Source organism: Dromaius novaehollandiae, chromosome 4 (assembly GCF_036370855.1).
Source record: "Dromaius novaehollandiae isolate bDroNov1 chromosome 4, bDroNov1.hap1, whole genome shotgun sequence".
NCBI lineage: Eukaryota > Metazoa > Chordata > Aves > Casuariiformes > Dromaiidae > Dromaius > Dromaius novaehollandiae.
The window spans coordinates 6,938,586-6,966,356 of NC_088101.1; the positions used below are offsets into that span (position 1 = coordinate 6,938,586).

The 27,771-nt window shown below is 58.7% G+C and overlaps 1 protein-coding gene across 1 annotated transcript in view; it reads left to right on the top strand.

Moving 5' to 3' along the window:
* LOC135328257 (maestro heat-like repeat-containing protein family member 2B) overlaps positions 1-6,468 on the top strand; it is a 39,579-nt gene extending 33,111 nt beyond the window's left edge. Inside the window, exons 7-21 of the mRNA XM_064511116.1 lie at positions 123-288; positions 1,702-1,775; positions 2,053-2,172; positions 2,773-2,880; positions 3,070-3,229; positions 3,369-3,409; positions 3,700-3,841; positions 4,435-4,487; positions 4,763-4,870; positions 5,030-5,149; positions 5,354-5,476; positions 5,658-5,810; positions 6,056-6,082; positions 6,341-6,414; positions 6,465-6,468. Coding sequence (XP_064367186.1) covers positions 123-288; positions 1,702-1,775; positions 2,053-2,172; positions 2,773-2,880; positions 3,070-3,229; positions 3,369-3,409; positions 3,700-3,841; positions 4,435-4,487; positions 4,763-4,870; positions 5,030-5,149; positions 5,354-5,476; positions 5,658-5,810; positions 6,056-6,082; positions 6,341-6,414; positions 6,465-6,468 — 1,473 coding nt within the window. The remainder of the gene's footprint in view (positions 1-122; positions 289-1,701; positions 1,776-2,052; positions 2,173-2,772; positions 2,881-3,069; positions 3,230-3,368; positions 3,410-3,699; positions 3,842-4,434; positions 4,488-4,762; positions 4,871-5,029; positions 5,150-5,353; positions 5,477-5,657; positions 5,811-6,055; positions 6,083-6,340; positions 6,415-6,464) is intronic.
* Positions 6,469-27,771: the final 21,303 nt, after the last annotated feature.

The window sequence follows — 27,771 nt, forward strand, 5'->3', positions numbered from 1 at the left end:
TCTGGAGCAAGGCCTTCTCCTCCAGGGGAGCAGGGCACTGCCTCTCCGTGGGGAGGGCAGACCGTGTCGGGGTGGAAGGACGCTGGGCCCCGCTGAAGAGCGTCTCGCTGCCCTCCCTGCAGGCCAAGCAGGCCGTCCGGGGGGCGATGGCTGCCATGATGGGCCTCCTTGTGCGCGAGGAAGAGCACCACGAGTGCGTGTGGGAGCAGCTCCCCTGGCTCCTGGGCCAGTACCAGCAGGTCCAGGACACTTTCCGGGTGACCAAGGTGAGGCGTTATGTGGGGCACAGTAAGGCTGTGGGGTCTGTGCGTGTGCCGCGAGGTGTTGGGGGTCTGTGGGGTGTCTGGAGGAGCCGGGAGCCCTTGAGAAGAAAGGGGGAGAGCAGGGGAGGCTTGAGGCCTGCTGGGCTTCTCGGGCAGCGCCAGAGCAGCCCAGGTGGGGCCGAGAGGGAGCTGAGCATCCCTGGGGCTGACCTCCTTGAGAAGGGAGGGTTTTTTTCCAGGGGGCTGGAATTTCATCACAGAAACGCTGGGTTTCCTTTCTTAAGACGTTGCTTTAGGTGACAGCCCCACTCTTCTTCCCACCCCCGTTCCCTTGCAGGCTCTGAGTTATTTTCTGGCGGTTTTGGGGGAAGTGCAGATCCCCATCCCCCAGGACGAGGTCCAGGCCATCGGCACCGCTGTGCACCGCCAGGTAAGGGCAGCCTGACCCCGTACTGCCTGCGCTGGGTGCAGCAGACCTGACCCACGGGGACAGGAAGGTCCTGCTGGGCGGCCGGGCAGAGTGTCCTTGCGGCGGGACCTACCTTAAGGCCAGGTCTATGCAGATATTTGGGGGTCGCCTCCTATGCTGGGGTCTAGAGGCTGCTGTAGCCAAAGCCCCCGGGGAGACAAGAGCGGAGGCAGCAGTTTCTTTTCAGTCCCCTCGGAGCTGATGCTCTTCTCTCTAAAGCGCCCCTTGTTCCCACAGCTCAGTGATGGGAGCAAGCAGCACAGCGGGGAGCAGCGGTCGGAGCTGTCCTCCTGCGTCCTGCTGCTGGGTGAGGGGAGGAGACTCCGCGGGACACCGCTGTGCCCTTGCTGCTCTCTCCCTACTCTCTGGCTGACGCAGAGCACGACTTTTCCCTTGCAGCCCGAGTTTGCCCTGAGGACACGGTGGCCTTTCTGCGCTCACAGCTGGGGAGTGGGAGCGAGGCCACTCACGTGGTGTCCTTGGATCTGCTCAGAGCCCTGGTGCGCCCCACAGGTCAGTGCCGCGGGGCGCAGTGAGGCCGGCCAGGGGTTTGGGCTGCCGGGCTGGGGGCAGACATGACTGCAAGTGATGCACAAACGCCCGAAACGAGCTGCAAAGTGCGTGTTCCCCAGCCGAGCTGCCACGCAGCTGCAGGGACAGGGATGAGATGAGGCAGCTGTAAATGGCGACGCACCGGTGACAGCACTCGACGCTTGGTGATGGGGCCGGGACATGAGCTACTTGTACCCATCGCATTTCTGCAGCACTCTGTGTTGTTAAAACAGTCGGTCCCGTCACCCAGTTGTGTCTGTAAACAGAGTCACTGGGGGACTCTGCTGCTTCCTCGGCCGTCACAGTCTTGTCCTGGGTTTTCTGTGCCGCTCGTGTGTGAGCGAGCTGGGAGCTTTGGCAGCTCCCTGCTGAAATGAGGGCTCTGCCTGAGCGCCCGCCTCTCCCCGTCTTTTCCAGCAGCAGAGAGAGGCCAGAGCCTGCCCCTGCTCGTGCAGGCGGTGCGCTGCGCGCTGGGAGACTCCAGCAGGAAGGTGAGCTGGTTGGCGCAGGGCGGCACCGCGGTGGGCAGCAGAGAAAGCTTTTGCTGGGGGCAGAGCCTGGCCAGCCCCTGGCAGGGCTGCTGCTGGGGGTCGAGCCTAGGGGAGCGTTTCCCCGTGGAAATGTTGCTGCGTGGCAGTGGCTGTGGGAGCAGCGGGGCCTCCTGCACCCCCACGGTCTCCCCGCGGGGCACAGGGGCTGGATGGGTGTGAAGGCGTCTGCCCCGGGCTTTTGAGCAGAGGAGGGTAACTGCAATGTGCTCCGTGGCAGGTGGCGAGGGCAGTTCTGCGCTTCACCAAGGAGCTGCTGGGCTGCAGCGTCCAGAGCTGCTCGGCCTGGGATCTGGTGGCCCACGTCTTCGCCGCGTTCAGCCAGGCCTCCGGCAGACTGGTGAGGGCAGAGCGTGACGCTTCGGCTTTGCTGTGTGCCTGGGGTGTCCGGGGAGCCCCTGCGGGCGCCCTGGCAATGGGGAGCCCCCCCCCCAGCAGGGCTGCAGTCCCCGGTGCAGAGGGCCGAGCGGCATCCCCACCGCCGTTCCTGGGGGGATCTCGGAGGAGGCTGGGGGAGTGCTTTGGCCTCCCACCAGCACATAACAAATCCGACTGCGGTGCTTGGGCCGTGACTCCGCTGGGCCGTGCGTGCTGCCGTTTCAGCGCTGTTACTGAGTACAGCCCCGCCGCAGGGCAACCTCCTTGCATCGGCTTGGTGCCACTGCGGCATCACTTGGGCCCTGGAGGAGCTCGTAATCCTGACACCCCGACTAACGATGCTGGCGACCGCCCTGAGGAGCAGCGAGTCTCCCTGGTCGCAGCCTGTTTAGTGCTTCCTTCACCTGGGATCTGGCCTCTCCTGTGGGACTTTCTGCTCTCTCCTGCCTCCGGAGATGGGGGCTCCCAGGGGAGCATCACGATAGTGCTGGGTGGTTCATGCTTCACCTCCCATCTCAGGGACAGGGGCTGATGCTGGTGTTGTCCCAACTGTGTCTTGCAGGCGCAGAGAAAGCTGTCTCAAGCAGAAGCGCAGGAAGCAGCAGATCTTCAAGCCCTGTGCTTGGACATCCTGCGCTCTCTGGATGTCTCCGTCCGGGGGATGACCAAAGTAAGTCGTCCTGCGCCCTGCTGCTGCCTCCCTGCCCCACTCTCCCCAAAGTGCTCCCCGAGCAGCCCCTTAGGCGCACAAGGTGAGTGGAAATGCAGAGCGTCGTTTCCATCTCAGAGCTGAAACGAGCTTGAGCTGGCACGGAGGTGGGAGCCGCAACGTGCTGAATGGCCTCGTTCTTCCCTGCAGCTCCTGTGGCCGCGGCTGCTGCAGTACGTGGTGCCAGCCCAGTACGCCGGCACGTTGGTGCCGCTCTGCCGGTGCCTGCGAGAGCTGGCCGAGAGCCGGGGGAGAGCAGGGGGCGAGGACGGAGAGGAGGAGCCCGATGTCGTGGCCTCCCGGGAGCGAGGTAGGAAGCCGAAACTCTCGCCGTGAGCCGTGTCAGGCTGTGCCGGGGGCCCGTGGGCCGCGTGGGGGCTGCCCAGCCTGGGCAGGGGCAGGATATGGCGGGTCGCGCCGCTCTCACCGGCCTTTCTGTCTCCTCACAGCCAAGCTGCCGAGGCCGCAGGCCCTGCTGGCTCGCCTGCTGGTGAGTAGGGGCCCCGGGGAAAGCGCTTTCAGGGGCTGGAGGTGACGGGAGAGGTCGGGGCAGAGCTGTGTCGCAGGCCAGGGCCAGCAGCCCGCAGGGAGGAAGAGGCGTGCGAGAGCGAGTCGGAGCCTCCCTGGCCCCGCGGGACCCTGCTGCTGCGCGGGGGAGAAGCCGGCGGCGCCAGGGAGAAGCTCCCAGCTGGGCCGGGGCCAGGCAACCGCCCTCCCTGTGGGGAGAAGCTGCGGCTCCTCCGGCCGCCCCGAGCCCAGGTCTCGCCTGCCCTCTCCCAGGTGGTTGCGGCAGCTCCTCACGCCGGCGGCGGCTGTGGCGTCGCTGCCCTGCAGCTGCTGCAGGCCCTGTCCACAGAGATCCACAGCGCCGTGGGGATGGTGTGGGCCATGAAGATCCCCTTCCTGCTGCAGTGCCTGGAAGGTAACGTGCCATCGGGGAGGAGGAGGCTGGAGAGGCCGAAGGGGAGGCAGGAAAAGGCAGCGTCCAGGCGTGAGGGAGGGGAATTGGCCCTGGCTTTCTCAGCGCTGGCTCTGCAGCTGTTGCCCTTCCAGGGAGCAGCGCTGACGCCCAGGAGCAGTTCATCTGGGGGATGGGGCCTTTCTTGCCTGTCACTGCCACGAGCAGGTGTTGCAGCACCCCGGCGTCCTTGCTGGGTGGGTGTTTGGGAGGGCTGGACTTGGTGCTTCTGGGGGTGGGTGAAACGTGTCCTGGTGCAAATGTGTGTGCGTGGTCCGAGCCCTCGTGTGAGGGCCTGGTTTGCTCTGGAGCTGCAGTCGAGCGATGGGGACTGGGAGCGGCGGGTGTGTGGCTGAGCTGAGTCCGTGCCCCTGTCCCCCGTCCCCAGGGCCCGTCAGGTGTCCTGGGCCTGGCCAAGAGTTTGGCATGAAGGCTTGAGCCTCGCGGCTTGGGCCCCTTCTGGTGTGGGAGCCGGAGGGTGTTTGAGTGCCAAGGAGCCCCCGGGCTCTTCTGTGGCACCAAGTAACACGGAGGGTTTTCTTGCTCCGGCTTTGTAGGGCAAAGCGAGAGCTGCCTGGACTCTGCCGAGTGGGAGCAGCTCCTGCTTAAGGTACAGCACTGCTGCGAGGGCAGCAGCTACCGGTGGGAAAGTGGGGGAAGGTGTGGGTGGAAAGGTAACCAGGAGCAGGGGAGCCCTGAGCAGGGAAATGCCAGTTTTGTTCAGAAAACAGGAAACACAGGAAAGACCCCCTGCAAAGGCCCTGAGGATTTTGTTTTGCAAAGAGCTGTGGATCACAGAGGGTCGTGTCGTGTTGTGCCATGTCCCATCGTTGCACGTTGTGACCCGCTCTGCGGGGGCTTTGCTTCAACTTGTGTTTCTCCTAGTTCCTGAGGACATCGCTGGAGACGATCGAGAGCCAGGCCTGGACCATGGGCCTGAGCGTGGAGCTCAGCCAGCAGACGGGCAGCTACCCCTGGCTGTCCCGGAAGCAGGTGGGTCCCTGCCGAGGCCTCGTTTCTGCAGGAGCCGAGCTGGACGGCCAGGCGCCGCGGCCAGCTCAGTCGTGCCTGGTGTGGGCTGGTGCGTCGCGGCCCGGCTCTGTGCCGCCAGGCTGTGCGTGACCACGTCTGGGGTGGCCGCTTGTCTTTCAGGCCTTCCTGTATAAAGCTGTCGGGGTGTCCCTGGCAGCGTGTCAGCATGTCCCCTACGTCCGCCGGGAAATGAAGAAGCATCTCTCAAGGACAAATTACTTGGAAGCGTCTGAGAGAGAGGTGAGTTTCCTCTTCTCCCCTTGCTTTCCCCGGAGCCCCTCGGTATTTCCAGGGGAGCGGTGATCTCTCCGAGCAGAGCGCTCCAGGCTCTTCTCATTTCCTTGTCGCTGCTGTTTCTGTCGGACGATATCGCGAGTGTCGCTCGGAGCTTGCCGTGGCTGAGTGTCGGCCAGAGGCCGCCTCACCCTTTCCCTTGTGTTGCAGGCAATGATTTCTGTTTTGGCCGGTTCTGCCGAGAGCCACTTCCACCTTGCCTTGGAGGTGGTGCAGGAGTTTGGGGCGTCCATGGAGGAAAGACCAGTGTCTGGGGCTTTTAAACGCCTGAAGGTAAAGGATGCCGGGTGTCTTGGCTCGTTTTTCCTCTGCTTTATTTTCACTTCCAAACCAGTAGCAGCCCAGGGGTGGCTGCTGCGTGGAAAGCGGGGCAGCTCCTTCGCCGGGAGGCAGCGGGAGCTGGGGCCCGACGGAGGCGCTGGGCTGACGTCTCGTGGCTTCTCCCACGGCGCAGGAATACCACCAGGGGAAGAGAGCGGGGAGGCACATGGCCCTCGTGCTGGCCTACGGCCAGATCGCGCTCTGCGCCCCCCCGGAGCAGCTCCTGGCCCGTGTGGAGAGCGACGTCGTGGGGCGCATCCTGCAGCACTACCGCGCCAGCTGCCAGGTGGGTGCGCGGGCGCAGGGCCAGCCACACAGACGTGGGTCTTCCCTGAAGCTCCTGCGAGTGCCGACTCCCCCCAGCGCCCCGGGGGCGGTTGTGCCCTGCCCGTGCTGGCGGAGGGGGACGCGGCAGCCCTGGTTCGTCCCTGCTGCCCTGCGGGGTCTGTGCGCTCCGGGGCCGTTGCTGCGTGTCCTGCGTCTGTGCACCTTGGTTCACTGCCTCTCTCTCCACCGCCTTTCCCCTTCCAGGTACTGGGCTTCTCCTTCTCCACCAAGGTAAGTCCTGCCCCCCGGGGCCTTGCTCGCTGCCCTTCCCACACCCCTACACTCCGTGTCCCCCCTCCCCGCTGGCTGCGGGCCCGGCTGGGAACTCTGCCCCACGCCGGGCACTGGGTTTTGGGTCTCCTGGGCTGTGGGGCTGCACCGCTGCCTGCCCCGATGCCCTGCCACGGCTCAGGCGCCAGCGCAGCCGGGAGAGGGAGATCGGCCGCCAGGGCTGCCTGCGACCCTCTCGTCGTCCTTGTGTTTCCCCAGGGAGAAACCTCTTTCGGGCCCTTTGGCTCCATGGTGGGACTGCTGGCGCCTTTCACCTGCGACTCGCTGGCCACGTCCTGCCAGCGGGCAGGGGCCTGCCTCGGCCACCTCCTCCGCATACAAGGTGAGGGCAGCCCCCTCCTGGCCTCAGCCAGCTCCCCACGCCCCACGACTGGGCAGGGCCGGGCTCTGTTCTTCCTTCCTCTCGGCTCCTGGGCCAGAGGTGGGTCTCCGTCGCCATCGCCACCCTTTTCTCCTGGTGCTCCCTGCAGGCAAGACGCTGGAGACGGGGGCCGAGGAGGACGAGGTGCAGCCTTTGTGCCAGCGCCTGAGCGCCCCAGATGCCGAGGCTCTGCTCCAGGCTTCCTCCAGACTCAGAAAGGTACCTGGCCCCACAGCGCGGGGGAAGCCGGTGCCCGGGCTCCCGTGCGGCTCCCTGCTTCGCTGCTGGGGCCCCGCTGCATTCTGGGAGAGCTGCTGCAACGGGCACCCGGGGTTAGGGAGCAGCAAGCGGCTGTCGAGCAGCACAGAGCACGGCAGGCCCTGCCTGCACAGCTGCCCTGTAAAGCCCTGGCACCCTGCAGGCCTAGCGAACTGCCCCGCTGGCCGCGCGCTCGAGTTTCCTCTCCTTTGTGAAGGGCCGGAGCAGACCTGCGACGTGGCCTCTCCCGTTTCTGATGTCTCCCCAGATCGTCTGCAAACACATCCCGCCAGCGCAGGCCACGGACTTCCTCTCTGCCGCCCTGGACGGGATGCTGTCGGCCAGGCCCGCGTGTGCTCAGGCAGCGGGCGAGTGGCTGCTCACCTTCCTGGAGACGTGCGGGGGACAGCTATTCACGGAGGTGAGAGACGCCTTTTCCCGGGGGTTCGGGCCTTCCCGCCTCCGCCGTTGCCGGGCACCTCGTGCAGGTGCCGGGGGCCAAAGTGCCGCCCCTGGTGCGCAGCGCCGAGGGCTCTGTCGAATCCGAGTGCCGGCCGCCTCATCCCGGGGTTGTTCTTCGTCCGGTGACACTGACCCTGCTGGGCCAAACCCCGGTGGCTCCCATGACGGAGGCAATTAGAGCTGAGGCACCCAAAGTGCCCAGTTGCTCCCCGGTTCTCGGGCGCAATGCTCAGCCCTCCCGGCCCGGGCCAGAAGGGGGACAGACGGCACCCGTCTGCCTCCAGAAGAAGAGGGGTTGTGGCAAGTCGTTGGCGTCCCAGGTCCTGCTCTGGGAGGACTATGACGTTGGTGCTGGGGGTTTCTTCCTCCTGACTGCTGGTGCTGCTTGGGGGTTTTCACACGCTCGCCAGCACGGTGCCCTTCCTTGCTCGTTCTTCCTTGGTCCCCAGCTCCAGCACTGCCCACGTTTTACTTTGTGCATGGTGCATTTTACGATGCTGGACGGCTATTGTGGGTCCTCGTCATTGTCCCTGAGCCTGGCTGTGCCAGCCCGCAGCGTGGTGTTCCTCTAGGGACCAGTTGTGGCCCCTTTTTTGGTGATTCCTGCCTGTGGTCCTGAGGCCCCGGTCTCATGCAGTGCCTGCGCGGTCACGGCCTCTGCTCCCCTCCTCTGCTTGGGCTCTGCTGCGCTCAGGTCTGGCTCTGGGGCCACAGGCCCAGGGTGGCTCCTCGGTGTCGCCCTCGGTGGGCAGCAGAGATGTGTCCCCGTGGCGGTCCAGCGTCCCCCCGCAGCTGCGCAGAGCCTTCGGGCTTTAGGGCTGGGTCCTGAGAAATGGTCAGGGAGCAGGAATTGCTCATGGGCCGAGTGGGGGTTGCCTGGGCTGTGCAGGAGGAGCAAGAGAGGATGGAGACGACGGCTTTTTTGGTCTGCGTTCAGGTGCCAGAAATCCTGAGCATCATTTACATCCGGATGCCGACCATGCAGCAGGACACCCTCCAACACTTCCTCTTGGAGGCGGTGTCCCTGCTCGCCCTCTACCACCCCGGGGCCGTCATCGACAGCCTGCTGCAGAAGCAGCTGCCCATGGACAGGTACGTGCACTGCCCCGGCCTCACGGACAGGCAGGAGCCGCCACTGACGGGGCGAGGAGGAGCCAGCGGAGAAGCCGGGAAAGCCTGAGCGCGGCAAGAGCCGGCGCCCAGAGCCCAGCCCCCCGCCAGCCCCTTGGAGGCCAGGAGAGCGTTTGACGCTGCCGAGGGCATCACAGGTACCAGAGCCCAGGGGCTCACGGGGGAACTTCTGCTCCCTTGCAGTGACACCGAGGAGCTGTGGAGGGTCCTGGGGGGGAAATTCTTTGTGGACCACTTCCTGCGGGTTCTGATGGAAAAACTGAAGAACTCGGGAAACGACCAACCCAGGACCAGCTCTGCCAAGCCTGAGGCAGACGAGGAGGAGGCTGCGCTGGAGCCTGTCAAGGTACGTGCACCGGCTTCGTACCTGACTTCCCAAATCACCCTTCAGCCTGAGGGAGCTCCGTGCATGCTGCGAACCTCCCTGAGCCCCCCGGGCTGGTGCCGTGCTGGGCCCTTGGCAGCGCTGTCAGCCGAGAGCGTTTGCTGCTGCCAGGCTGCAGGGGAGTAAACTGCAGGCAGTGAAGGTCCCCGAGGCGGGCAGGGCACAGGTGGGAAAAGGCCTTGTTTTCACAGGCGGCTTTTGGTTGCATTTCTCTGCAGATGACCTGGGCCATCTTTGTGGTGGTGTCAGCGCTGCAGAGCCCGGAGGCTGTGCAGCGCCTGCTCCCGGAGCTGCTGCTGGTGCTGCTGAAGCAGATCAGCGCCACAGTGGGCAAGGAGATGCCATCTTCCCCACTCAGCACCCGGGGAAAGCTGTTCCTGAAGGGCCACGCGAGCGATGACAATCCTTGCAGGTAGGAGCCAGAGGACAGAGATGCAGGGAAAGCTGCAAACTTTTGGTCTCTGTTTGGCGTGTTTGTGAGCCGACGGTCCCTAGGGTCCCTAGGCCAGGTTTCTTAGAGCTTGTCAGCCTTCAGGGTTGTGAGATGTCATTTCAGGGGTGTTTGCAGCTCCCTCGGTGAGGCTGAGCACGAGTGAGCGAAGGCCTCGCAGGCGGCAGCGTTTCCTTCGCCTGTTGCTGTGACTGAGGCCTCGCTGCTCTCTTCTCGCCCAGGCTTTCCCTGGAGACCCTGGAGGTGGTGCTGCGCACGTGCCTCGATGGGAAATGGCTGTGGCTGCTGCGGAAGCAGGGCGCCTGGGCTGCCCTGGAAGACCCCCGGGCTCACCACGACGGCATCTGCCTGCTGACCAGGTGAGAGCCCGAGGAGGCGCCTCGCTGCTCCGGGGTGGCCGTGACCCAGGAGGGGCTGGCGGGACCCTTCCCCCGGGCCTGGGCGTCTCAGAGGTGCCGAGCAGAGCCCGCGTGGGAGCGGGGGGACCTCGGGGGCCCGAGGCCGGGTGCCGCCCTGTGTAACCGCACGTCGCCTGCCTGTGCTCTGTGCGCAGGGTGCTGCTCCGCCCCGGGACCATCTCGCTGCCCCTGGTGCTGGTGCTGACCCAGTGGCTGGACGCCCCCTCGGCCAACCTGCGGGACATGGCCGCGGCTGTCTTTGCGGAGGTGAGGGAGAAGGTGGGAGAGGGAGGTTTAGGAGGGCTTTTCTCAGGATGCCAGCAAGAAGGTGCCGGCAGAAGGTGTCACATTCCCGGCGGGAGCAGATTCCCCCCTCATAGCAGGTCTCTCAGGAGCTGCCCTTCCCTGGCCCCTGCCCAGCCCCCACCCACCCATGAGCACCCCCGGGCACAGGGCAGCGCTGCCCTCAGCCTGGCCAAAGCCGCAGCCTGGGCCGGGCCCCAAGGAAAGCTGCTGGGCATGGGGGCAGTCAGCTGGAGCTGGTGGGGCTTCCTCGTGCGGAGCCCGGGGCGGCTGCTGTTCCCGGGCCTGGTCTGCATCCGTCTCTGGGTGCCGACGGCCGGGTTGCTGTGCTGCAGCTGATGAAGGAGCCGGCGCTGCAGGAGTGGAGGTGCCTTCAGCCCATCGCGAGGGCCTTGGTGGAGAAGCTGCAGGACTCGAGCAGCACCGTGCGGCAGATGGCAGCACGCGGCCTGGGCAACCTGGTCAGCAGAGCACCGGAGAAGGTGAGAGAGGCTTTGCTCCCCATGAAACGCAGCCCCTGCGTGACCGGAGAGATGCCGGTGGAGAGCTGTGGGGGGATTAGAGAGAGTGGGCAGAGCAGCAGAGGCAGCTGCGAGTCTTTGCCCCGAGGGCGCTCTGTTCTGGGGCATCAGCCTGGCTGCAGAGGGGACTGAGGTGCCGACGGGCCCCTCGGGCTGCGATGTGCTCGGGGGCTGCTTCTGAGAGCTTCAGCCCCTGGAGGCGACGGGGAAGAGGAGCGGTTAGAAGCAGGACTAGCGGGAGGCTCACGTGTGTGTCATGCTCGGCAGCTGCGAAAGCACAAGGGAGCCGTGCTGGAGGCGCTGCGGAGGGGCCTGGAGGACGTGGCCGCGGCGGAGGTGGTGTCAGAGAGCCTGCTGGCGCTGGCGAAGGTGGTGACGGAGCTGAAGGGGAAGGCTGTGGGCTCCACCTTCAGAGACATCGCCAGGGCCACCAAGGGGTTCTTCGATGCTGTGAGTGAGCGGTGTTGTCTGACACCTGCTTGAAGGGTCCCTCGCGGGCTCATCCGAGAGGGGTGGCGTGGGCAGGGGCCGCTGCGGATTGGGAGGGTTCGGGGAAGACGCTTCTCCCTGGGGAAGGTGGGGGAGCTACTGTTTGTGACCCCTGTGGGGGTCCTTTCTCCGGGCATTGTGCTCGACTGGCAGCGCCCGGGTGTTGCAGAAACAGCTGTACGCGGCGTCCCAGTCGCCCACCTGAGGGCTGGGGTTTCTGGGTTGCAGGAGCAGGCGTCGCTGCGCTCGGCGGCCTTCACCCTGTACGGGGTGCTGGCCGCCTCTGCCACGAGGAGGTGGAGGTCTTTCTTCACGGAGGAGCTAGGAAGCACGTGGGCCAGCCTCGTCCTGCACCTCCGGGACCACGACCCGGGAGCCTCCATGGTAAGAGCCCCGGGGGGGGGGGAGCAAGAAGCGAAGCCAGGCAGCAGCCGCAGGGACATTGCTGCCGTTGCCGCCTGCTCAGCAGCTGCAGGGTCTCTGCAGAGCCTCCCCGAAAGCATCCCCGCGCAGTCGCCCCTGCGCTGCCCAGGGTAGTGACTCCAGCACCCCAGCTCACCTCTCTTTGGCAGGCGTGCCAGGGCGCCCTGCGGCTGTGCGCCCCGTTTTTGGGGCTGCGGAGGGTGCGGCAGGGCCTCGCCGTCAACACCCGGCTGAGCGCGGCCGAGCTGCTGGGCGACGTCTGCAGCCAGCTGGTGAGGAGCTGCACGCCCGGGCGCGATGGGGCTGCGGGGCCCTCGCCGGCCCCGGGAGAGGGAGGGAGCGGGTGACACGCCGAGGGCGGCGGGGTCGTTTTGCGGCCGAGAAGGACAGCGTGTCCCGCGTTCCCCCAGGCCCAGGAGAGCCCCGAGCACCAGGAGATGCTGTACGTCGCTGCCAGGCACTGCTTCCTCGTGAGCTGCGGGGACCTGCAGGCTGCGGCCCTCGACGTCACCGGTGAGTCGGAGCGGGCGCTCTCTGCGGCTGCTCCCCCCACGCCGCCGCTGTCCCCGTCTGCCCGGGCTGGGGTTCCCAGGGGCACTCTGATGTCGGTGTGTCGCCCTGATGTCGGTGTGTTGCTCTGTACGCGCAGGGGTCCTCGTGGAGCATGTGGGCATCGAGTGGCTGACGCGGGAGGAAGCGATGCCGCTCTCAGCAAGTAGGTGACGGGGCCCTGGCGCCCCGGGCCTGGGGGTTTGGTGGAGTTTGGGCCCCGGCATGGCGGCGGCCGCGGGGCAGCATCGCCCTGCCGGGGAGGCTGGGCTGGTGCCGGGTGCGGCCCTGACGCCATGGCCGGTGCCGTTGCAGCTCTGCGGGTGCTGCGGAAAGACAGGGACCCGCGGGTGCAGCAGGCGGCCGCTCGGCTCCTCCGGGACACCGGCCTCGAGCAGCCCCCGCGGTGGCGCTGAAATAAACCTCGCCGGGAACCTGCCGCAGCAGCGGGGGTGTTTCTGCGCCGGGGCCTGGGAGTCGCTTTGCTCCCCACTGCCCCCCTTGGCCACCGGGTCCCCGGGGCTCTGGCCAGGGCTGCTGTCCTGGGGCTGAAGGGGGCGTGGCCAGAGCTGGGGTGGGGCAGGGCTGAAGGCTGGGGCAGGGCCGGAACCAGGGGCAGGGCAAGGCTGCAGGTGAGGTGGGGCAGGGCCAGGCCAGGGGCGGAGCAGAACTGTGAGGTGGGTGGGGCCAGTGCCAGGGGCAGGGTGGAGCGAGGTGGGGTGGAGCCACGGGAGGGGTGGGGCCAGAGCAGTGGGCAGGGCCAGATCCAGTGTGGGGTGGAGCTGTGGGCAGGGACAGGGGTAGGGCAGTCCCAGGTGGCCCCTTCCTGGCACCTGTGCAGCTGCTCTGGCCCCCAGACCCGCGGGCGGGCAGTGGCGGTGGGCGGTGGCAGCGCTGGGTGTCCAGGACCCCCGGGCAGCCCCCTCCCCGGTGCTCCCGCTTGCCGCAGCCTGGAGTCTGGGCCGTGGGCAGGGCGGGGCGGGGGGCTCTGCCCGCCTGGGCTAGGCGGCACGGGGTAGGAGGCAGCTGCGGGCCTGGCCCGGTGCCGACAGGGCCCAGGCCCCGTGGTGGGGGAGCAGCCACGCTCAGCCAGGTTTGGGCTGCGGGGCTGGTGGGGGCCAGCGTGGTGCAGTAAAGGCCGAGGGACCGGAGCCCAGCGCCCGCCCAGCCCGGGCTGCCCAGCGCCGCGGGGCTGGGCCCTGCCTGCAGGGAGCGGAGGGTCCCCCTGGCCCAGGGGCCTGGCTAACACCCCCTGGTGCCGGGAGGGGAGGGCTGGTGCCTGGTGCCTGTGAAAGGGGCTCGGGGCACTGCTGTGGGGCTGGAATTGGGGGTGGTGCAGGGCTGGGAGGGGAGGGTGAAGGGGCAGTTTGGGGGGCTCAGTCTCCACTTCAGAGCCCCAAATGAGCCCCCGGGGCCTGTCTGGGAGCACCAGAAACGCAGTGCTTAGCCTCCATCTCCAAGTCCTGCATTTCTGGTGCTCCCAGACAGGCCCCGGGGGCTCATTTGGGGGCTCCAAAATGGAGGCTCATCCTGTGAGTCTGGGGCTCAAGCCCAGGCTGCTGGGACTGGTCTCAGAGCTCAGAAAGGGGGCTTAGTCCTGGGTTTGGGTGCTGAAAAACAGGTTGAGGGAGCTGTATTGGGACTGGGGAAACAGGATGGGGGTCAGGTGTAGGGCTTAGAAAGGGAAGCTAAGTGCTGCGGTTTTGGGGCTCAAAGGTGGGTTGAGGGGGCTGCTGTTGGGGCTCAGAGTCCATTTCTGAGCCCCCAGACCTGTGTTTGAGCTGCAAGAAGGCAGGGTTTAGCTTCCCTTTCTCAGTCCTGCATTTCTGGGCCTCAGAAAGCAGGTGCTGGGGGTTTGGAGACAGAGGCCTGGTCTGGGGTTCTTGAGCTCAAAAAGGGAGACCAAGTCCAGTGTTTTGGGGGCTTGAAAACTGGTCGGGTGGGCTGTTTTGGGGCTCAAAACCAGAGGCTAAGTCCTGCGTTTTTGAGATTTGAAAACACACTCAGCTATCTGTTTTCAGCCCCAGAACCAGAGGCCAAGGGGGCCTGTTGGTGGGGGGTGGGAGGGGTGTGGGCAGGGCCTGTGGACCCTCCCTGGAGTTGGGGGTCCATGCGCGGGCACCCCGCAGGCAGGGAGGCTGGCATGCACCAGGCCAAACCTCGCAGTGGGGGTGGGTCAGTGGGGCGGGGGCGGGACCGGAAGTGTGGCGGGAGCGGGGTTCCGGGGCGGGGCCGGCATCAGTGCGCGTGCGCGGGCCGCCGCCAGGGGGATCTCAGTCTGGTGCCAGGCGGCTGCGGTGCGGCCCCTTCCGCTGTCGCTCCGTGGCTCGGAGGCGGCCCGGGCGCTCGGGGCCGGGAGGGCGGCGGCAGGTGAGGAGCGGCGGGGGCTTGGCCGCGGGGCTGGACCGGGCAGGGGGCGCCGGAGCCGGGCCGGGGAGCAGAGGCTGGAGGGCCGTAGCCCGGCGCCCCCCCGCACCGGCACCGGGGCCGGTCCCTCCCTGCGGCGCCGCCCCGGCCCAGGTCCTGAGCGCGGCCCGGCGCTGCTGCCGTCGCCCCAGGCCCCGTGCACGGGCCGCTGCCGGGGCTGAACGCGCGGCTCGTTCCCGGCGGCGGCGGCGGCAGGGCCGAGCCCGGCGCCGCAGGAGGGGGCGAGGTCCGGTGCTCGCGGCGGCCAAGGGGCCCCGCGCCGCGTGCGGGGGCCGCGGGGAGCCCGGGAGCAGGAGGCCGCGGCTGCGAGTGCTGGAGCAGGGCTGTAGCCTGGCCGCAGGTGGGGGCAGGTGGCGCTGGGGCAGCAACAGGCTTCGGGGGGGGGGGGGGGGAGATGGTTGGGGTGCAGGCTGGGCCCGGGGCACCACCTGGGGCCTCGAGTGGCAGCTGAGCCGGGTGCTGGGAGCAGAGAGCAGGTCGTGTGTTTTGGGGTCCAGAAACGGAGACGCAGCCGCTGCTGTGACTCCCAAAACAGCTGACCTCGCCTCTGTTTCCCAGTCCCAAAAATGCACAACCTGAGTCTCTGTTTTGGGGCCACAAAGGGCGGGTTAGTCCTGTGTTCAAGCACAAGAACAGGCCAATGAGCCCTGGGTTTTGGGGTCCATAAGCGAGGCCAAGTCCTGCATTTTGGAGCCACCAGTGGAGGCTCATGGGGCTGAAAGCAGCAGCTAAGTGCTGCATTTTGGGGCCACACAGAGCATCTTAGTCCTTATTTTCAAGCACAAGCACAAGCACAGGCCAGTGAGCCCTGGGTTTGGGGTCCAAAACCAAGGCCAAGTCCTGCATTTGGGGGGCCACCCGTGGAGGCTCACAGGGCTGTTCCTGTGGCTGAAAACAGAGACTAAGTGCTGCGTTTTGGGGACTTGGAAACAGAGGCGAGTTCAGCTGTTTCCAGCCCCCAGTGGAGGCCAAGGGCAGGCAGGGGTGGGGGCAGGGCACATGGACCCTCCCCAGAGAGGTGGGTCCATCTGCAAGCCCCCCATAGGCAGGGAGGCTGGCATGCACCAGGCCGAACCTCGCATCTGAGAGAGTCTCTGGCACGAAAGCGGTTTTGGGGAGGAAACACGATCAGACACTGTCTTCCACTTCCAGTGTTTATTCCACATTTGTACAATACTTGGAATATTTTATTCAATGTGTGTATTGAGTATGTACACTGTTAATAATATTGCATACATATTGAGTTTACCATATTTATATTATATATAACATAATATGCACTATTAAACTATGATATTAATATGCAAGCTGTGACAGTGATTGATTTATGACCTTGTCAGTCACCACCATTGCTGTAATGAGGCCAAGCCCTAAGGAGCCAGAGCTGAGCTGTGAGGAGCCCCTGCTGTGCTCCCAGCAGGGTTCCCAAGGAGGCCCAGAGCCAGGTGGGCCCAGGCAGGTCGTCCCCAACCAGGAGCAGGGCCCCGCACAGGGCAGGAGGGAGGCGAGCAGAGGCATCCTGCTGCGAGCAGGGAGCCGGGCAGCTTCTGTCCAGGAGGAAACAAACCTCACACTGCCTCTCTGTGCCACAGTACTCCCAGCTTCATTGCGGAGTGCAGAAAGGAGATGCGAGGCCATTGCGTGGTGTCAGCAGCCCCTGGCCAGGACACAGAGACAGGCAGCAAGGCTGGAGCTGTTACTCACCAGTGACACAGCCCTCCCAGGCTCCTTAGGGAGAAGGCACCAGGGGAAAATGCCCCCCCTGGCTCACCAGGAAGCACCTCCGAGGTCCCCGTGGGGGTGAGAGGCGCCGGGACGCAGCCCCTGCTGCCGGACACACTGTCCCAGGCTCTGCGTGCAGGCGGCAGCGTCCGAGAGCCAGTGCTGGGGCGATGCAGGGGCGTTTGCACTGGCCATCCCAGACAGCACTGCTGGGGCTCCTCTGTCCCTGGAAAAGAGAAAAAAAAGTTTCAGGAGAGGCCCAGCACCACCACAAGCCACCCCAGGCCCCACAGTGGGGCTATTCCCCAGCGCAGCCTCACCTGGGCACAGGTCAAGGCACCTCTGGAGCTGGAGCTGAGCTGTTCGGAGCCAGCGCTGTAAGGAGCCCGCGCTGTGCTCCCAGCAGGGTTTCCAAGAGCCAGGTGGACGCAGGCAGGTCATCCCCAGCCAGGAGCTCTTAAATGCAGGAGCAGGGCCACACACGGGGCAGGAGGGAGGCGAGTTGGAGTGCTGGGGTGAAGCTGTGGCATTTGCACCGGCCGTCCCAGACAGCACTGCTGGGGCTCCTCTGTCCCTGGAAAAGTAAAAAGCAAAAAACAAACACAAAAAAGTAGTGCAGGGCATTTCAGGAGAGGCCCAGCACCACCACAAGCCACCCCCAGGCACCCGGCTTGGCCGTGCCCACCCCGCCGGGCACCCCGCGGCCCCCCACGCTCAGCGCTGGAGCTGTGGCACAGACACTGCAGCCCTGCCACAGCCTCCCCGGGCAGAGCTGCCCCGCGGGGCTCGGCCTGAGCCCGGCAGCAGCCTGGGGGAAGGTTTTCAGCCAAAACAAAGAGCACTACAGGCCATAACGACAGGCATGTAAGAGCTCTCATTCCCAAGAGTCAGCAAAAGTTAGGGCTCATTCAAAAAAAACCCAATAGATTTGAAAACTAGCTTTTCCAAACTGCATCAAGCCACCTGAAGGGTATTCAGCCATACAAGCAAGTGGCCTGACTATTAACAAACAATTCAACAGAACAGAGGCTTAGAAATAACACTGAATCTTTGCAACAACTCATCTCAGTGTGGACTACAAATCGTGTTTCCCCATTTCTGGTTGAAGACAGTAGGGACAGACAGGTCATAATCAGCCAAGTACAGCCACAGTTACAGGCCAGACCATTCGAGGAGACCCATCTCACTAACTAGACCCAAGCAGACACACAAACCGATCCACGTTACCTGGTCTAGGTCCTCAGGGTGGAAAACCTGGTCTTTCCCTTGGATGCTGTTCACGTACGCGAGGAGGCTGAGACTGAGCTTCGGGTTTAGTTTCAAACTCTTGGCTGAAACAGGAGGAAAACACCCATTATTAAACACCGTGTATTAAAGAAAAGCCCCAGTTAAAAACTAAAAAAAAACTAAAAAAAAACAAAAACAAAAAAAACACCAAAAATCAGGCAAGACAGGTAAGCGGCATGCACAAGACAAACTCGGGAAGATATGCATCCATGTCAATGTGTTTGTGTTTAGAAATTGATTTTTTTCACCTCTATCAATTCCTCTGTACCAATCCAGGACTGCAGTGTTCAATTTTGTCTACTAAAAGGTGCAAAGCAAACATCTCTGAATCAGAACTTTTCCCCAAATGCACCGCTAAAGTGAACTTTCTGTGTTTGACCAGGCATTGAGACCCCCAACGCCCCATAATTCAAGAATCCCTTGACCTGGCTAAACCCCTCCCATACATCAAATAAAGCTTCCTCACGCCAAGCTCAAAGTTGAAGGATTAGCGGGGGGTCCAAGACAAACATGAAGAGATGGAGAAATCACATTTTCCATTCAAGCCCCTGAAGGATTCTTTTTCTAGAGTGCTGGAGAAGTGTAAGGCAGCTACTGAAAAGCAAGAGGAAAACCAAACAAAAGCCTTCAGAAGCACATTTCTGATATAAAAAAGCCACCTGAAACAACAATTTCTACAGACTACCTGCTGAGATTCCTCCTCAACTTTCGTTATGTCAAGGTCACGATGTACAGAGGACAACCTGGAAATTCTCAGGAACAAGAACATCTCAGTCAAACTTTTGCAAGCAAAAAAGGCTTTTAAAGGTATTTTGAAGAAGAGACAGACAGAACTTTCAAAACTATTTCCAAGCAGCCTGTTGGTTACTGAAACAATTTCCAACCTTTTTCAAAATCCATTTTTTGTACAACAGTCCAGCAGCTGCTGCTGCACTTGCTTATCATCTTGGAAAACCAAAATAATTTGTAGAAGCTACAAGATGAACACTAGCTTCCGAGTAAGGTTACACAAGGACAATGGCTATAAGCTCAGTCTATCAGACTGCCACTGAAAAGGAGCTCATGTTAAGCAGCTCCCTTGTTTTCCTTCAAGGACTCAAGGCAACTGACAGTTGCGACTGGAGAACCCCTGACAGGGAAAAAAGACATGAAACACCCAGGTATTATGCACCAAATAAGTGTCTTAGTCCTCCTATTGCTTGTGCTCTATTCAGCTAGGCATTACCTTGTCTTTCAAACATTTCTGGAATCAGTATTTCAACTCCAAGAATCAGCTGGAAAAATCATCATACCTCCTTCTGGCTCATAACATCACCACCATCTTTTACTCACACATCTTTACTGCATTAAAAATTACACCTCTGAAGAAAAACTCAAGATGTTTCCATCCTCCATTGCTTAGACTCTTACTGCTGTCAGGGTTAAATACTCTTCCCCTACCCCAACCAGAGCAAAAATCTGCTAAGTCACTGATGTCCCTCTTCTAGATCTTGTTATAACAGAAAACTGCTTTGCATTCCACTGAACTTCTCACCTCCCACGTAAATACTTTCTCTATACCTAACCAAAAAGCAGCTCATCTCATTAGTTGCTTTCTAACCAGTACCACCCCCTTTCACAGAGAAAAGCTGCCTCAGTGCTCTCTGGTGCTGCTCAAAGATGTGAGCACTTCTGCAAATCTGTGCTCTGCCAAAATACTGTAATCATTAGCAGCATCCCAAGGTTCCTGTAAAGAGCTGCCAGTTACAGTCCAAGCAGCAGCTAATTCAAAGACTAAAGGAGTGCTCAGCCCGGGAGCAAGTTATGCCACAAATCTCAACCTACCAGAGCCTTGAGAACAACTCCGGAAAAGATGACAGCGTCTCCGTTCGCTCCTAGAGCTCCAAAGGAGAAGGACATGGGCCTCTTTCTGCCACTGCAGTGCTACTGGCCATGACAGCAAAAACAGTTAGCCACAAGCCTTTCCTCAGTTTGGAACAGAATACCCTCCTCAAACAGAGGAGGACGGGCAGAAAGGGCGAGACACGAGGTGGCTCCAAAGGCCGGTACAATTCTATTCCGGAAATCTTCAAGGTTTAAAAGCCTCTCCAGAGTGAGATGTTTGCCACACTGATGACACGTGCATGCAAAGAACCAACTAGCCAAGCAAAGCAACCAACCAACCACACAAAACAAAGGAAAATAAAAAAAGCACATCCCCTCACCTGGATTCCAGCAGTCAGGTTAGATGCATAGCTCAGATCGCTGCCACGCTGTCTCGGAGGCAAACAGGGACCACGTAAGCACTCTCTGAAAGGCACTCGTCAGTCACTTCCACAAAGGCATCACAGACTGACACGAGCTACCGAGCCAAAAATGCTAACCATCCTAAACCGAGAGAGGACAGAGCAGCTTTCAGAGCCTTCTCTTCAGTTAAACCTTGCTCCATAAAACTGAAGTCGGCCTTAAAATACCTTGGACTTCCAGCACAGTTATGTTTAATGCACAGATCCCTCCACAGAAAAAATTTAAAGTCTATTTAAAGTCTGAAGAGATTTTAGGTGGTGAGGTGAATGAAGCCTGTATAAACACCAACCTCATCTTGAGCTCACCATTTCCAAGCCCAAAGGAAAGGGTCAAGGAGTACCCTGCCTGCCTCCCCACCACCACCTCTAGGACAGCTACGGTATGAATGCCAGCAGAAGGTCAGGATGGCTTTCTGTTTACAGTAAAGAGCAAGACATGCAGCTAATGAGTGCAGAACAAGTAAAGGCACTCTCGCAACAGGCAAGGGCATCTCTCCCTCTTGCAGCAGGTCATTTTTTTTTAAGCTCGTGGTAAAAGTCCAAGTGCCTGGTCTGCACCAGATCTCTGAGACTACTCACAAACACCAGCTATCCTGAGGTTAAAAACTAAGTCTCTTCTTTGCTGTAAAGAGAAGGTCCAACTTATCACTGCAGGTTGCTATTGGTCAGTGACAATTTCTAATCACCCACAAAGAGAAAAAGAGCAAGGATTACCTCAGCAAGGAATGCCGACCTGTTTAACTCCACAGCTGTCAACAGATAGGACCTGAACGGGTTTGTATCTGAAACACCACACATGAAGTCCTCCAAGGTGTTCCGAGCTATACCAAGGAGGTTTCATTTAAAACTTGATAAAAGACGGGGAAAAAAACTGGAGCGATGGAAGGAGAGGGCCGAGACAAACAGTTTCTGGACTGTTTTGTAACATCACTGATGCTGGTTTGAGCAGCATCCCCTCCCCACCCACCGGTGCAATCTACTATCCTTGTTTACATGTACCAGACATTAATGAAGGCAAGAGCACGGGAACAAACTGCTGCTGCTTTGTAACCCCTTGTAGAAATAGTTTGGGTGCCTTTTCCACCAGCTTTCTGCACACCATGTCTGAAAAGCATGCAAGAGAAGGAATTGAGAACAGACTATCCTGTCTCCAAAAGAGTTGAGAGAGTTAAAATCCTGCCTGTTCCTCTCTTGTTCAAAAACTTCCATGCAAATTACTTGAACATGAAGTCACAGCAAACGTAATCTAAAAGGTGGAAACCACAACGAGCTGCAGAGGCAACATAAAGAAGGTTCAGCTGGACACCTACAGCCTATAGTCTGTTCTCTGGACTAGATCATTTTAAATGATTCTTCAGTCATATTACAAAAATCTACTCTCTCTATTGCAACTAAAAGCACTGAAAAGCCTGTTCTGGTTTTGTATAAGGAAAACCTATTTTGCACTAAAAAAGAAGCACCGTTTTGACTGCTCAAATACCACCTGAATGCTCAAAGCCCTTTTGAAGCCGATGAAAGCAGACAGGCTTCCCAACTCCTTACGCAGCCATCATCTGATTTTCATGACAACCTTGTCGGACCAAAAGCAATACCATACAAGGCAGATTTTTTTTTTTTTTTTTAAACATGCTTTTGGCTGAAGAGCAATCCTAGACTGGTTCCTCTCTGTCAATAAAAAATGGAGAAGAAACCACTGCAAAAACAACAGCTGCAATAACACAGCTGCTCTACTAAAAGTTGCAGTCTTTGTAAAAGGCTGGACATGAGCTGCGCGATATACGCGCCTGTGGAACAGCATCAGTAAAACAGATTAAAGCGCATGATTTTTTTTTATTTCGAGGGCTCTTTGTTTACATGGAGGCAGCTGAATTGAGAGTCTCAGGTCATCTCACACCAAGTTTTTTGGCATGTGCAGGACATGAGCTACCACCCGGTCCAACTTTCTTTCTCTGGTCCTCTGAAAAATGGTGCAATCCCTTTTGCTGCTGGGGCACTTCTGCCAACGAAATACCCCTTTCGCACATGCATTAGGAAACTACTATTTTGGGGGGTTTCTTGTGCTTTTTGTTGTTTTTCTTTTTAAGCCAAACCATATCCCAAAAAGACAGGCCAAAGAAAAACCTTCAGTAGTCATTTCCTGATTGCATATTAACAGCTTTTAACTTCACCACCACCCAAAGTTCCGCCTGTTAAGTGTACGTGCCTTCAGCTGTGACAAGAAGGTGAGTGCATTAACATTGAAGACACAATTCATTTGTGAAATTTCAGCCATGCAATCTGATCTGTTAAGAACTGAAGCAGTTTGCAGAAGTAATGAGACAACCCAAGGTGTTCACAGAGGGGTTACCTGTGAGACGGTGCTTTAACGTGGGGTGGAATTGCAGATGAAGAAACAGTCCCACAGAGGCAGGTTTTTACTGGTCACCGAAGCCCAAGAGAAAGCCTGCAGGAAACGCCACAAACCTGGGCTGCTCATCACAGCAAACCGCTGACATTCCTGCAGGGAAACTCGTCTGCTGAAAATACACTTTTGGTTCACATGCAGCTATTAAATCATTGCTGTGCCAGCATTACCTCGACGATACAGAAGGATTTGCAGTTCTAACCAGCTGTGGACTCCAACAGCACCGATCGAGCAGGTACCGTACTCACTGCCACTATGTGAGTGAGCTCAGCTCCCTCAGCATCCCGAGATCGCTGCTTTCCGTGATGTAATCAAACCTAGGACTGAAGGCAGACGCTGCCCTGGGCGGGTGCGTGCCCTGGCTGCATTTAGTGCCACCGAGCCCAGCAGGACCTGCGCACTGCCCCCCGCCACACCCCAGACCGCCCCGTGCAGGTGACAGCAGCCAGGAGCCACGAGGCAGGAGGGGTGTTTCCTGGCCAGCAGCCGGGCACAGGCACTCACCGGACACCGCCTCCCTCCCGCGCCGGCATCCCCCAGCGCTCCGTGTCCGGGCTGCGCTCCTCGCCGCGGCTCAGGCTGAGCTTTCCCCGCTCAGCCGCTCCCGCGTGGCATCACCTGCGCTGGCAAAGGCCCTCGCAAGGGACCGGCTGCAGAGCCGCAGCGAGCAGGACCCGGCTCTCGCCCGAGCAGCAGCTCCCGCCCCAGCGCTGGGCTGGACCTCGGGATCTCGCTGTGATGGAGCAGCTGGGGATCACGGCCGCTCCCCACGAGGCTCCCGTCAGTCAGACACAGCCATCACAGCACCACCGCCGCACACAGCACCACCGCAGCAGAGCCAACCCACACGACCGCGTTGCACAGGGCCCAGAGCCGCCCCCTCCCCAACCACCCTGTTGCAGCAGCGCCCGGTGCCAACGGCCCCTCCCTGCGTTACCGAGGCCCTCGGAGGAACAAGGAGCATCTCTGACCCCCAACAGCAGAAACCCTGCTCCCCTCACGGGGAAAGCAGTAGAAATGCTTTGCCCAGGCTCGGCCGTGTAGCTCAGCAGCTGCTGTTCAGAGGGAAACACTGACACCTGATGAAAAGTTGTAGTTTACAGAGCATGCCTTGCTCCTGATTTGGTCCTCTGATAGTCACTAACATTTTCCTTTCAGGTAAAACAATGACCTTTCATTCATGATAAATTAGCAGCTGCCTGTTACCTTCTCCAGGGTTAAGTGTTCCTGTACTCCAAGTCACCAGTTTTATTACACAAAGGCTGCAGCTGCAGTCCCTGTTTTCCAGGGCACTAAAACACCCAGACCACCACCATCTGCTTTTTCACCATTTAAAAAAATAAGGGCAAAGTCAGGACTAGCTTCTCTCTGACAGCCTGTACCTCAGGCATATGATCACCTCCAGAAATTAGATGCTTCTTCAGCCTATCTGTAAATCCACCTTCCTTCCATCCGCACAGCCTATGGGAAAGAGAGCACATCTCATGGCTCAGAAAGATGCAGACTTCAGAGTACTCCTTTGGAAGCTGCACTGAGTTCAGGGTTGGGGGTAATACTCATGTTAATTCATTGAAGAAAAGGTTGAGGCCAAACCAGAGGACTTGGAGCATTTAAAAAGCAAGAACAGCAGTGTTCTGCCACTGGGAGAGGACACAGCTACCTAGAGGCCTTGATCTCTGAGAGCTCCTAAAGGAAAAGACTGGGATTTCTGCAATAAGAAAAGATCACTGCAAAGCAGCACCTAGTGACAAATGCTGCAATGTCTCTGGGATGTGATTTCCATGCCTGCTGCTTAGGTCTTTCATCTAACTAGACATTATCTGCTCTTCTCACTGTATACATCAGTTTCCTTCCACAAAGATGTCAACATGGCACCATCAAGAGGACCCAGTACGCCCATGTTTGCTTAGGCTGCATAACCACATTCATTCTGCATTGAGTTCCTCTAGTCTATCTAAACAGAAAAACTGTATTTATCAACAAAGTACTCCAGCATCTTACAAAAACCCCTCTCCTTTTGTGTCACAGTTCACTCAGACTGTTTCAAGGGTTTAATTCTCTCCCCTTCTCTGGTGCCTGGCAGACCCTGCTTTGCCTCACGCGGCAATGCTTCTTCATTACCTACAATGCTTGCAGTGTTTTACCGTGACATTTCAAATGCTGCAGTTACAGCCTTTCCAGGGGAACTGAACCACAGGCTCTCTGTGAAGGTAGCCATGGCTCAAATCTTATGAAATCCTGCAATCAAGAGAGATGAACAGCTGTCTGAGGAAGGGGGGGAGGCAGGAGGGGCGTTTAATTTAGGGTCATCGTACCTGCGGCACAGACTCTTTTCTGCGCCTCTCCACAGCAGACGAACCAGCATCCACTTGTCATCTGACCCGTCATTCATGGACTGCCTGGATTAGTGTCTTCTGTTCGTTTTGGCTGCAGTCTGTTGGGAGAAAAAGTTATTCGGGGTGGGAAAACTAGAAGCAACAAAAGCAACGACTCTGTCTTTGACAAGCTGCTCCACTACTACTCTTTCTTTCTTTCGTCCTCTGGCTGTTGAAGGCAGCCCCTTCCCTTTGGAGCACAGCTCCGGCTCGTGGCTGACACCCATCCTCACCTCAGTCTCCGGGATTTGGGGCTGCTTGCTGGAAAAGATTTTAGCCTTTGTCGGATGCTGTGAGTACACGCTTGCAATGTACCTTGTATTTTCTTTCAGGAGCATAAAACTGAAGAGGAAGACCACCCTTCACATCATCTCAGCAGCTCCACTTTCTCTGCCACAGAATAAAGAGCAACACTCATATTTTTCCCCCCCTTCAAATGACAGCACAGCTTTAAGCCGTGTTCCTCCATGTTTGCCAAAGTGTTTCCAAGTGTTAGGCGTCTGGTTTTTCAGAGAGTAGGTGAAAAGCTTAGCTCCCAGTAAAATGCATGAAGTCTGAAAAAGAGGTCATCTCAGAAATCTGTTATGTAACACATCTTTAAAGAAGCTACTTCTCTCTATGTCTGGCAGCACCCGTTGCCAATCGGGACAAGAAAAGAGCACTTCTGGGAAGGGGATGCACTGGTTCTGCTCAGCAGAGCGTCCGGAGAGGAGGACAGAGTCTCTCAGGAAAAGCCTGAAGGCTTACCGCGAGGACATGGGACACATCAAATGATGCACAACATACAGACAGAGCCATGAATCCACCTGATCTTCACTTTCTGATTTCTTCTGATCTAATGAAAATGCCAAACAAGGCAGGATTTGCTAGGTACGGTAAGTTCCCATTATAATAATAACTATAATAATTTATATTTAATTATTATAATAATTTCTGTGGCTCTTTGATACCCGCATATATTTATACACTTGTCCAAACCTAAACTATATTTCCTCCTTAATGAAAACCTGGTAATTTTTCCCATCAGCCCAAGTGGCATGCTCTTTACAACTCTGTAGTCCAAGCGTCTAATCCTGCAAGATAGTGCTTACAGTAGCTGGTTCAATTAAAACCTAGTTGCATCTCTCCTACTTTCAACATTCATTATTTTGAAATACAAAGACTACTTTTAATTCTCTCTCCTCCTTCAAGAGTATTTTCCCAAAACACAGATTTGCATGAAGAAATTTGGATACAAATAGGCACTGCGTGATCCTGACCATTCTCCACAGTACAGCAGCATTTCACAGAGCAGAGGGTCACTGCCAGGGGGTCTGAGTCTCTCTGCTTTGCAGCCTAACACCAAAATCTTTCTCTTTTGTTTCATGGGAACCTCGGGAAGCCACAGTCAGGACTGGCGCCTCGCTGGGCTAGAGGGTGGATAAGCAGCTGTGAGGACGGGGGAAAGTTTGCAGTCCTCCCTGCTTTTTCCAGTGCACATCTATTTCCTTATGAAAAGCGTTAACAGCTGCTCCAGATGAGTTCTGGTAGTTCTAGAGACAAGCACTTTGAGGTGCTTTGGGCAAATATACCTGATCTTGCTCTGCAAAGACTTTTCACATTAGATTAATCCACTCTTCACATCAACTGAACAAACCAGCAAGGCCGGCAGTCCTTTGACATGGGCACCTGCCTCTTGCAATATGGATTAAAGTCATAAGACTCATTTCTTACATACCATAGGACCTTTCTGAGAGCATCACAGACACCTTGGCTGGGCCGGGCCAGAGCCGACGAGCAGGGGGTGAAAACTCCCCATTTCACAACAAACCTCTGCAGCCGTCCCATCCATCCTGTCAGCACAACGTTGGATTCTGCTTCAGGGAGCCCCTTCTCCATCCTTCTTCAAAGAAAGGTGCGTTTCCTCCTTACCAGGGTTCTGTGAGAAAGAAGAGCTACACTGTAAAAAAACCACTGCTATCACTGCTAGATAAAAACAACCGTGTTGTTTTAGAGGAAATAAAGCACAGAACACAACTGCAAAGTGAACTCCTTGGCGGTCAGCTGGATCAGGCAAAGCTCCTTATCCTTCGGTAGTCCAAAAAATTACATATTTTAATGCTTGACAAGAGGTGGCATGCTGAGCATAAATGCCCTAGATGCTGAGACAGCTAAAGAAATGTTTCCATTTCCAGCAACTTCTTTGGTGAACTCTTTGACACTTGAAATAAAAAAAAATGCAGACAAGTTCATTAAATACAGCCCCTGGTACATCTGATCACTTCATGATAGGATGCCACATGCCTACTGCTAATACCTAGGAAAGACAGAAAACCCATCATCACCTGCTGAACCTAAGGACTTCTGCTCCCAAAACGCTCTTTCCTATAAATTTCTATGAACTGATGAAGAAACAGCAGCAACAGAAACAAGACCTGTGTGTCACCTACCCCAATCAAGTGAGCACACAATGTCTTTTTCCCAGGTTTTACACTTACCGGTCATCATGATGAGTGTGACTATGAAACCCAGCCAGGATACACCTCCCTAGGCCTCCTGCCCACTTACAGCCATCCCTTGCACTGCCAGTGCAATGAATCAGTTTTAGACTGCCAGTTCACAGAAAATCCTATGCCCACAGGCTTTTCTGCAGCCTTGTTGAAAGCCATGACCCCAGAGCAGACCTTAGCTTCCTTTTGGTTCACTTTTCCAGCCCCACCACCCCCCATATGCTCCCTGCTGGAAGCTGAGGGGGAATGGGAGGACTGCAGGGCTCAGGCCCACAAGCTCATCTCTAGAAACCCCACTCACACCAACAGGAAGCTGCAGGCAGTTCCCATGCTCAGCAGGGACACAGTCTTTTACATGGGGCTTCGTGGTGGCAGTGGGCAACAGAAGAGGAACAGCGAGGAGGAAGACTGCTGGTGACCAGGGCAGAGCTCTCTAGGGAACAGAAGGATCCCTCCTGGGCCTCATGTGCAGGATACAACCGGATTTAGGTCTCTCTGGGCACACAGGGAGAGCAAAAGCTGGGGGAACTTGGCTGCCAGCTTGAGCTTTGTGCAGTGGGTCAGGACACAGCTGCAGGCAGCAGAGATCTTGATTGCACCCTCTACCCCACCCAGGGGTCCAGCCTCAGGAGGGAACCCAGCATGCTCCCCATGCAGCCTCCACCTCAGCCCCCCACAACACAGCAGCTGTGGGCTTCCCCACTGTGTCCAGGCTTCAGGAAGCTCAGGGCTCCCACACTGGCAGACCTCATGCCTCCAGAGCAGGACACAGCTGCATCCATGGTGGAAGAGAAAAGGAGGGAGCAAGGGAACCCCTGTGGCTGTACCACTGCACAACCCACTCCTGCACCCACAGAGTGGCAGCTGCTCTTTCCTCCAAGGCTCCTCCCAAATGCTCTCTCTACACCT